Raw genomic sequence first — 11,395 nt, 5'->3', positions numbered from 1 at the left:
CAAGTTGAGTAATACAATTATTAGTCCCGCAAAAAAAAAGGAATAGAATCAATCTAGAGAAGATGAAGCGAAGACACCCCTGCATAGCATATAATTCAGAAAAGTTCTGCCTCAACAGATTGTCACTGCGTCGTTCACTTACTATCTTTTTTCAAAACGGACGCAAAAAAATTGTCTCATCCATTAATTAAGATGAAAAAAGTTACCCAACTAATTAATGAAAAACTGGACAAAAACGTTGCAAACATGCTTACTTATGCGAATTGGAGCCACAAGACCACCCAACACATGACCATTGTAACCCCCATAAACTAGGGTCACAACATCATCACTGAAACCCCAACGGTCCACTGTTGTATCCATATGATTTTCTAGATATATGCAGGCATACGCGAACAATATATCAATGATCAATCATCATTCACCTTTTATTGTTAGTGTCGGCTCCCAGGCATATATAAATTACTCGAGACAACAACATTGCCCACAAATTCCAAACAAAGGTCGTCCATTTGGTTGCCTTGGAAAGTTGGATATTTATATTTCAATCACCAGGCAGGCAGGCAAGGCTGCTAATGTCGTACTCGGATATTATGCTTGCTGAATACCACTGGGCCAGGTCAAGTTTTTAACAGGTTCTAGAATTGCTTCGACTTCATGCAAAAGTTCTTCATCTATGCCTGAAGTCGACAACTCAACAGCAGCAGCAACATTCTCCTCCACCTTGAATCAGGTAAGCACAAGATGAATAATTCCTTCAGAGTCTATCTTTTCAAGCTAGCATGTTTTTAATGATGAAATCTATCAAAGGTACAAATTATGTCATTTTGCTTCCTCCTGTGGTAATACATTATATTTTTACATTCATCCAATGGCAATAGTTACATTATGTTTGTATTATTATAATTATGGAATACATCATTTTACTATTTGTTTCCTAATAAGGGCTAGTATTTCAGCAATTGTTCTAATTTGAACAAATACACTACCCGACACCCGTTAATAAAGCAGTAAGTAGTCCAAAAAATATTAGTCTATGTTTACTTGAAAAACACAAGTCACAATTAACATAGCTCATATGTATTGAAAATCAAAGCAGCATTGGAAACAGGCAGAAGTTAGTACATAAACAACCAAGACTGTTTTGTTCAATGTAGTATTACTCCCATGATTAGAAAATTATTATTTTCTCTCCTAAAACTAAAATGTTTATTACATATTTTTTTTCCATGGGGCATCCACATGTGAGTAGATCGAGACAAACTTACTTTACACAATGACTAAGCACTCAGCAGGTGGTTCGCCAGGTTTAGGCAAGTTCAGGCATGGAAATGGGATATTTAACATATACATACTTTAATTTATGCTTAAAGAATATGTTGTGTAGAAGATCCTATAGAGTGGGGCAAATTGAATACCTGTTCTGGAGAGTTCATTCCAACAAGAACTGTAGAAATTTCATTGTTCATCAAGCTATACTTCATGGCTAGCTTTGTAATATGTTTCCCCTTCTTTCTACAGTGATCTGCTGCGGTCCTGCATGCCAGCTGATAACAGATCATGTTATACATGGCAATTGATGGATTGATTTGACACGCCAGACAAAGAAATGAACCTTCTAGAAGCTAATATGATACATAACCAATAAGATTTCTCAGTTTCAACTACTATTTCACCCATGAGAGTGTAACAGAAGTAATAATCGTCTTCAAGAGCTTTTACTGAGAGATGTATTGCAAATTGTTTAGTTCTTGTTTGTCAATTAGGCTCAGTTTGCCATTAATGAACTGTCCTGAGCTGAACTTATATTTTATAATCTTTTGTGCAAAAGTAACCATGAAAACAAGAGGTTGGTTAACAAAATGATAAAAATAGGCAATAGCTAGTTGGGCAAATGGGATTGCCAGATTATCATAAACCAATCATCCTTAGCATGGAAGAATGGATTAGAAGTGACTAAATACATCATCCAGTACGATAATTTGGTGTAGCTAGTAAGTGTATAATTAACTATAAAAACACATAACTCAACTTGAAGCAATGGAAGATACATGTTGCTTTACAATTGCATTCTCGAGATATTTCTCCACCAGAAACTGAGGTAAAAACACGTCAAAAGGACCATTGACCACTCTACCATTCCCTTTCTCTCGCTCTCTCCCTGCTTCACTCAACTAGGGTGAACCAGGATCCACCAAACGAAAATTGTGACAAGGGGCTATTGACCTTTGGACAAAACCAGCGATCATGCTTACGAGTCTCATGAACTTCTCTTCATACATGGCAAACATAACTATAACAGCATAGGGAATAAATTTATTTTCTATCACTGGCAGAAAGAATCAAATCAACCACTATCAATTCACCTATGCAACCTGTAACTCCATGGTCACCACGCATCACTTTCGGGTAAGGATTTTGGCATAAAAATGTTTGTTTTTAGCAAACATGCTCTTGTGAGCACAAGCTCACATGCACCCATTGCTACAATAAATCCTTCAAAAATGAGAAAAAAACTGTAAAGTGCTCTTCTACACCCGAGCTCAAACGAGCTCGGATGAACAGTAAATTCGTAAAATATTTTAAAAATGTTTTAAAAAATCTATTTTTTTTTACAGCAAACTTTGACAAATGTTTTAGTAGCTTGCAAAATTTCAGTATGAAATCACATTTTTTGAAGTGGTGGCAAAAAAACAAAATTAGTGCTCCAAAATGCTTTCGAAAGTACCATTTTCAGAGTTTCGATTTTGTTTTTTTTGCCACGACTTCCAAAAATGTGATTTAATGATGAAATTTGACGAGCACTTAGAACATTTGTCAAAGTTTGCCCAAAAAAAAAATCAGTTTTCTTTGAACATTTTTATAATATTTTTGGAATATACTGTTCACCCGAGCTCATATGTGCTCAGGTGCAAAAACATCACGTCCAAAAAAACTGAATTATTTTGCCCATTGATGTGTGTTTCACATGCATTTAATTTTTTTTGGATGGAATAAAAAAAATCGGCCAGACCTCCACGAACATCGGCTGCGCCTGGAGGGTCGTCTGGACAATCAACAGCAGGCTCACCCTTGATAATGGTAGGGTCCGCTTTGCCGTTGCTCACCAGATCAAGATCGGGTACCTCATCACCTTCAAGCTGGCGGCTCCCAACACCTTGAAGGTGATTGTCTGGAACGACGAGAGTGTTGAGGTGGTGACCAACTGCAAGAGGCACGAGGCGGCATTTGCCATGGATCGTTAGGGTGTTATCTCTGCACCAGTTTAAGATATTTGTGTTGGATGTTTAGTTTAAGAGTTTGCCGCAACTGTTTGTCAGTTTAACTCCCTGTGAGTAAGACTCTTGTTTACGTTATGCTTGCTATTAGTTGCCTATCATGTGCATTTGTCTGTGCTGGTAAACTCACCACTCCAACAAGAGGTTAACAGACCATATGTCTTGCCTGTAACCAAACAACAACACTTTGCATCTGCCTAGAACAGGCCTGCAACCAAACACCATGCGTGCGTTTCTGCTTAGGCACGCTGGAGGGGATGCAGGCAAGCAAACTATGTGCAGAACATGGTTTTTTGCCTGTTTTCACTCACCCTGGCTGAGTCGGGCCACAGACTCAGGCCACAGATGCAAATAACCGAAAAACGAAGCAACCTACCAAATGTGTCACTATGCAACCCACACGTGACTCTGCGGTCACGACTCATCAGTTTCGGATAAGGATTCTGGCATAAAAATGTTTGTTTTCAGTTGCTATCTACTTTAAACCTATCGCAAATAAAATTCTTAAAATATGTTCTAGTGTCAGAAAGTACACCTTTGAAGTTACATACACCCACATCCATGTGGAACAATGATGATGTAAACAGTTTATTCAATCAAATTTTGAAGTAATAAAATTTTAAGGTGGAATTACTCATTAACATTCCATTTTTTCAAAGAATTTCCATAACCACAATACTTGAATTGATATTTTAGAACTGATAAAAAACAGAAATGAGCACCCAAATTGAGATAACTGAGAGTGTAGTCCAGAATGTTTTGGTCCAATTTCATACAAAATTTACTAATATTTCTTAACTGCCCCTCATTTTCCATCTCAACAACCCCTACAAACCATCATTGCTTTACTTGTTACATGGGGAATAGTAGTAGCAGGAGTTTTATTCAGCTTTCAAAGTCAATTAGCGAAAGGAAAGTGCAGGGCTTATTCCTGTTAGGTGCCACTACTTGTAGGAGTCCAGCAAGGACACAGAGTCGGCTTAGCCTACAGGATCATATAAAGGATCTCGAGTATACTAGAGAATACAAGAAACAATCCCCTGTTCTCTCTATCCCTAATCTCCAATACACCTGCTACTGGCCTACCGCCCACAACAACTCAGGTCCGGGCTTGTGGTAGAATATTGGACTCTGCTACGCAGATCCACTCAACTAGGAAAGAAGTACCCGTTGCCAACTGACTGTTTGAACAGTCCTAGTTACTAGTAGCAAATCAAGTCAGAGTATGATGGCCGATAAGTTTCTTGCCACTGCCCCCAGGGTGACGGCGCCACCTCGCCGGCGACCTGTCAACCCTCAAGCTCCATTATCTGTGTCAGGGTGCATATTTCGGCCAGACAAGTATATCTTTTGTGCCATTTTGGGGCATTGAAAAGGGAAAATATCCATCGCTAACGTTCGTATCGGTGCCTACGGGAGCGACACGCTCGGTGCCATCAGATTCCTTCAAGCGCTGGGCTCTGAGCCATGCGGTAGCACTTGTGATGTGGGGCCAGGATGATGTGGCAGTGGCAGCTGTCAGACGGCCCCGTCCTCGACTAACTCCGGCGATCACCAGAGGGTAAGAGAGGAAGAAAACGAGCGAGACTGAAGAAGGTTTTGCGCTGCGAACTACTGCAGCTTTTCTGCTCTGTTTCTCTCTTTTATTCCAAACTTTGCAACAGATTACAACGGAAATACAGGCCACGGTCGGGTAGTGGACGTCGCCATCCGAGCGCCCCCCCCCCCCCCCCCCCCCCCCCCCGCGCATCGCCCGTCATGGCGCCTTGACCGTGCACTCGTGCCATCCCACGATCGGGTCAAGGCGCCGCAGAAAACGCAACTGAGCAGAGGCGCAGCTCGGGCTTATTCTGACGAAAACAAAACTCTAGGACTGACGAAACTGGAACTTTTCAACACCTAGAGACTAAACCTGAACTGAAGTTTATGCTAACAATCGCCACCTAAACTGATTGTTCAGGGCTTTACCTCGATCATGCCAATGCTTGAGCGCAGCTGCTGCAGGCGAACACGACCGAGCGGCTTGGTGAGCATGTCAGCAAGCTGAAATTCAGTCGCCACATACTCAACTTCGATCTTCTTCATCTCCATGCAGTCTCTTATGAAGTGGTACCTGAGCTCGATGTGCTTCGACCTGTCATGCATCACAGGATTCTTGGCCAGGGAGATCGTGGATTTGTTGTCGACCTTGAGCCTTACTGTCGCCGCCTCAGCTTCTCTGAACTCCCCGAGCAGGCGCGAGAGCCAAATCCCCTGACACGCCGCTGTCGTTGCTGCAACGTACTCTGACTCACAACTGGAGAGAGCCACGATCTTCTGCTTCTGAGACTGCCAGGTTACCGCTCCCCCTCCAAGCAGGACCAGGGTGCCGGAGGTGCTCTTGCGCGTGTCAACATCGCCGCCCAGGTCACTGTCGCTGTACCCAGTGAGCTTGGGGTCGCCGTCTCCTCTGCTATACTTGCAGCCTAGGCTCAGCGTCCCGGCGATGTACCTCAAGATGTGCTTGACGGCGGCTCGATGCTCCTCTGTTGGCGCCTCCATGAAACGCGATACATACCCGACTGCAAACGTCAGGTCAGGGCGCGTCTGCACCAGGTAGCGCAGGCTGCCGACGATGCTGCGGTACTCCGTCGCGTCCGCTGGCGGCGCCGTGCTCTCCCTTGATAGCTTGAAGCGAGGTTCCATGGGTATGTGAACCGGCTTGCAGCCAGTCATGCCACTCTTCTCCAAGAGCTTCTGCGCGTACGCGCTTTGTGCGATGACAATGCCGTCCGCACTCTTCTTCACTTCAATCACGAGATAGAAGCTGAGCAAACCCAGGTCAGACATCTTGAAGAGCTTCTGCATCTCCCCCTTGAACTTGCTGATCTCTGCTGCATCGGACCCGGCGATCACCAGGTCGTCTACATACACGCCCACGATGAGCCGTGTAGTCGCCTGCCCCGCGCGTACACGTCGTGCTCTGATGGGCAGCGAGTGAAGCCCAGCTTGACCAAGCAGGTGTCCAGCTTGATGTTCCATGCCCTGGGCGCTTGCTTCAGCCCGTACAGGGCCTTGTTCAGACGCAGGGCAAGATGCTCCTTGCTGGCGATGGCGAACCCTAGTGGCTGCTGCACGTACACTTCTTCCTTGAGTTCGCCGTTCAAGAACGCCGATTTGACGTCCATGTGGTGTACGGCCCAGCCCGCGTTCGCCGCGAGCGCCAGCAGCACTCGTACAGACTCGAGGCACGCTACTGGAGCGAACACTTCGTCGTAGTCGATGCCGTGCTGCTGCACATAGCCCTTTGCCACGAGGCGGGCTTTGTGTTTGAGCACTTCTCCGCGCGCGTCCTTCTTCACCTTGAAGACCCACTTGGGGCCTATGGCACGGTGACCTGGGGGAGCGCGGTGAGCTGCCATGTCTGATTGTCCTCAATAGAGCTCATCTCTTTGATCATGGCGCCCCGCCAACTTGCCTCCAGTTCCGCCACGGTGAACAAGCTTGGCTCCTCTGCCGCCAGGTAGTGCAGCTCTTTGTCTGGATCCGCCACCGGACCGACATCCAGCACGTTCTGCATGGTGCTGAACCGGTGCTCTCGCACAGTGTCGTCGGCCGCGTCGAGTATGTCGCTGACTGCTGATGGCGGTGACACAAATTCCACCCCTCCTGGGCTTGCTGGTGGCGGACAGGGCGGTGCTGGGGATGCTGCCGGAGACGCTGGTGGTGTATGCGGAGGAGAGGTGGCTGCAACCCCGCCGTCTGACGCCTCTGGGGCGTTGCTCGCAAGGTGATCGACCACGAAGGTGTCGACGCCGCTGAACGTGTTCATGGCGTCCTTCTCCTCTGTCCAGTCCCAATGTGCTCCCTCGTCGAACACGGCATCGCGCGTCACATGCACCCGCCCTGTCGTCGGGTCGTAGGCCCTGTAGCCCTTCATACCCTGCTCGTAGCCAACGAAGATCATGGGCCGACTGCGATCGTTGAGTTTCTTCAGTCCAGGGCGCGTGCCCTTCACGTGCACGACGCACCCGAAGGTGCGCAGGAAGTGTACGTTCGGCTTATGCCCGTGCCACGCCTCGAAAGGGGTCATGCCGTCGAGGCTCTTCGTCGGCGCACTGTTCAGCAGGAACACCGCCGTCGTGACTGCTTCGCCCCAGAATTCGCCGGGGAGATGCTTGGCCGTCAGCAAGCTCCGGGCCATCCCCACCACCGTGTCGTTTCGGCGCTCCACCACACCGTTCTGTTGCGGTGAGTACGGTGCATTGAGATGGCGGCTGACTCCCAGCTCGGTGCAGTACGCCGTGAAGCACCCGGACGTGAACTCGCCCCCACCCCCCGGTCCGTGCGCAGTGTCTTCAGCTTGCGCCCGGATTCAAACTCCGCGTGAGCTTGCACGCGCTTGATCGATGCTATGGCCTCGTCCTTCGATGCGAGCAGCACGAGCTAGGTGTTGTCCACCAGCAGGAGGAAGTATTCTTCCCGCTAGGTGTTGCCGGGTTCATCGGGCCGCAGAGATCACCGTGCACCAGCTCCAGTCGCTCCTGCGCCCAGAACTTGGCCTGTTGCGCGAATGACGAGCGTCGTTGCTTTGTCGGCCAGGCACGCGTCACTGAGCTGATCCACTTGCTCGACCACGAGCATCCTGCGCACCATATCCTGGCGCGCCAGCTTGCGCAACGCGTCGAAGCTGAGATGCCTGTAGCGCGCATGCCAAGTCCATGCCGTGTCCGTGCCCCCGTGCGCTGCGAGACACATAGGCTGCCCGATCTGAAGAACAACAGAGCACAGGCGATTTGGGGCTCTCTTTACCTTGGCGAGGAGACGTCTCTGCTGGTCACGCACGCGCAACACGCCGTCCTGGATCAGCACCTGGCAGCCGCTCTCGTCAAGCTGGCCCAGGCTAATGATGTGGGAGCGCAATCGTGGGATATAGTACACCCCGGTGACCGCACGGTGCTCTCCCGTCTTGCACGTCAGAAGGATCGTCCCTCGGCCGCAGATGTTGACGACGGAGCCGTCACCAAACTTGACAGTTCCGGTGACGCCCGTGTCGAGCTCGACGAAGACCGCTCGGTCGCCCGTCATGTGGTTCGACGCAGCCGTGTCTAGATACCACACACCTGCGCGGCTGCTGCCGCTCCCCTCGTGCCCAAGGTGGACCTGAACAGAGTCCTCGACAAGACGAACTGGGTGTCGTCGATGCTGTCAGAGTTGTGGTCGGAGAGCCCACAGGCTTGGACCATCAACAGGCTCTGCTCTAGTCCTCGCCGCCGGCCTGGACGAGGTTCGCCTGCTCCTTGATCCGAGTCTTGCACTCGCGCGCCAATTGCCCCTCATTGCAGTAGCGGCAAATGTCCTTGGACTTATCCCCGCTACTTGCATCGCGGCCACTGCCCTGGCCTCGACCCCCGCGCCCTTTGCCGCGTCCACGGCCACGAAGGAGTCGTCGCCCTCCCGCAGCTTCAGGCGCGCAAACCACTCCTCCTCAGTGAGGAGCAGTCTGCCATTGCTGTCGGCGGCGCTAGGCGCCGCGTTCAGCTCATATCTCTCCTAGGCGGCCTTCAGCCGCCCCATCAACTCCTCGAGCGCCAGGGTGTTGAGGTTGACCAAGGTCTCAATCGCGCACACCATCTGCGAGTACGCACTGGGAACGACCAAGAGGAACTTCCAAACGACAGCAGGCTCGCCGATCTTATCACCTAGGAGCTCGAGTTGTGTGACAAAGGAAGACAGGCGCATACCGAAATCGTCGATGCTCTCGCCGTCATTGAACTTGATCGCCTCGTACTGACGACGGAGCGTTGTCGCCTTGGCCTCACGTACGCGGCTCACGCCCAGCCGCATCGTCTTGATGGTGTCCCAGGCATCCTTCGTCGTGTCCTTCATGGCGAGCGTGGACGCCATCTCCGGCGGCACAGACCGCAGCAGGCACTCCATTGCTGTGTGATCTGTCTCCCGCTCCGTGGTCCCTTCATTGATGGCGACCCAGAGTTGGCGCGCCTCGAGCATCACCTGCATCAGGAGCGCCCAGTCACCGTAGTTCGTACGTGTCAGCATGGACCACGCCCCGCCGGTGTCGCAGACGACCCTCTGGTGCACAACCATGGCGCCGTCGTTGTTCCCCACCTCCGTCGGGTTCTTCGGGCTGCCGCGTCCCGTCATCTCCACAGGTCGATCAAGCAACTAAGCTTTGATGCCAATTGTCAGACGGCCCCGCCCTCGACTAACTCCAGCGATCACCGGAGGGTAAGAGAGGAAGAAAACGAGCGAGACTAAAGAAGGTTTTGCGCTGCAAACTACTGCAGCTTTTCTGCTCTGTTTCTCTTTTTTATTCGAAACTTTGCAACAGAATACAACGGAAATACAGGCCACGATCGGGTAGTGGACGCCGCCATCCCAGTGCCCCCCACGCATCGCCCGTCATGGCGCCTTGACCGTGCACTCGTGCCATCCCACAATCGGGTCAAGGCGCCGCAGAAAACGCAACTGAACCGAGGCGCAGCTCGGGCTTATTTTGACGAAAACAAAACTCTAGGACTGACGAAACTGAAACTTTTTGACACTTAAACACTAAACCTGAACTGAAGTTTATGCTAACAGAAGCATGCTATAATGTGTTATGCATTAGTCGTTTTCTTGATAAAATATGATGGTACCAGTATCTTACATCTCGTTGTTCTACGGACAATAGGTAATTGTGAAGAAATAGCTTGTCCTGCATATAGTCAGATGAAAATGAACACAAATCATATTACAGCAATACCTTGAGTTCTTCTGGTGCAGGGTGCCACTCAGGTGGCCCGTTATCCGTGAGAAGCCCCATAGCAAGGGGTGAAGCAGTGATCACCCCAACACCTTTGCTCTTTAAGTACGGTAGCAAATCCACAAGAGCAGTATCATTGATTCCGTAGTGGCAGTAGGACAGAACCAAATCTACGGAGCAGGGAGGCACCCGGTCAAGCACGTAGGTGAAGATACTCAACGGCAATCCAGTAATTCCAATGAACCGCGCCTTCCCACTCTCCTTGATCTTTTGGAGCGCAGGAATCGTCTCGTTCACAATCTGCAAACATCCAAACAGCAATGCATAGTGTTACAGAATCAATCATGGGTTAAGGCTGCCAGAGGGAATCTGTCGAACAAGTGGTGGGCGGCGAGACCGACCTGGTCCAGGTTGGTGAACTCGATGTCGTGGCAGTGAAGGATGTCGACGTAGTCGAGCCCGAGGCGCGCGAGGCTCTCGTCGACGCTGCGCGTGACGCGGGCGGCGCTGAAGTCGAAGCCCTCCTTGTAGCGGCCGCACTTGGTGGCGACCACGAAGCTGTCGCGCGGGACGCCCGCGAAGCGGAGGCAGTCCCCGAGCACCGACTCCGAGACCGTGCCGCCGTAGTACCTGGGAAGAACAGCGCCGGCTCAGGCCCGCGGGAGGCGGGGGCGAAGGAAGGGGGGAGAGTGGCGGGGCGGGGCGGGGCGGGGCGTTACGGGGATGTGTCGAAGAAGTTGATGCCGAGGTCGAGGGCGCGGCGGACGGTGGCGCGGGCGACGTCGCGGGGGACGTCGCCGAAGACGTTGCCGAGCGGGGAGGCGCCGAAGCCGACGGGGCTGACGCGGAGGCCCGTGCCGCCGAGGGTGCGGAGCTCCATTGCTTGGGTTGGTGTTGGTTGCGGCGAGTGGAGGAGGTGGGTGGTGGTTGCCTTGCGCTGGCTGGTGGTCCAGCTCGTCGTGTCCTTGTCTTCTCTCGGCGGGGAATTTGCCGGAGAGATGATGAGGCGGCCTCCACGCGCTACAGTTCTTTTTTATCTCTACCACTACTGTAGTTAGGCCTGTTTGGTTTCAAATAAGTCACCAACTTATAAGTTAAAAAATGCAAAAAGTGACTTATTTTGTCAAACAGACCTAACTTATAAGTCATCCCAACTTATAAATCATAAGTTGCTCCACTCCAACTTAAAACTTATAAGTCATCCACTTTTGCATGAAAAGGTTATAAGTCAGATGACAACCAAACAGACGTGACTTATAAGTCACTGGTTTTAAGTCACCTGACTTATTGAAACCAAACATGGCCTTAGCATGCACGTGCATTCTTTTGAATTCAAAATTTGAATTTGGCTTTTTACGCAATTGTTGATTTT

At 50.2% G+C, this 11,395-nt stretch overlaps 1 protein-coding gene across 1 annotated transcript; it reads right to left on the bottom strand.

Moving 5' to 3' along the window:
* Window positions 1-232: 232 nt before the first annotated feature.
* On the bottom strand, window positions 233-10,991 carry LOC123395940 (L-galactose dehydrogenase). Its single transcript, XM_045090963.1, has 5 exons — window positions 10,743-10,991; window positions 10,425-10,653; window positions 10,024-10,323; window positions 1,419-1,547; window positions 233-723 (listed from the first exon to the last, which is right to left on the bottom strand). The coding sequence occupies exons 1-5, from the start codon at window positions 10,901-10,903 to the stop codon at window positions 592-594; spliced, it is 951 nt and encodes a 316-aa protein (XP_044946898.1). The 5' UTR covers window positions 10,904-10,991; the 3' UTR covers window positions 233-591.
* Window positions 10,992-11,395: the final 404 nt, after the last annotated feature.

Source organism: Hordeum vulgare, chromosome 5H (genome assembly GCF_904849725.1).
Source record: "Hordeum vulgare subsp. vulgare chromosome 5H, MorexV3_pseudomolecules_assembly, whole genome shotgun sequence".
NCBI classification, from domain to species: Eukaryota; Viridiplantae; Streptophyta; class Magnoliopsida; order Poales; family Poaceae; genus Hordeum; species Hordeum vulgare.
Note: the sequence above shows the minus strand (reverse complement) of the source record. Positions and strands in the feature narration are given on the sequence as shown.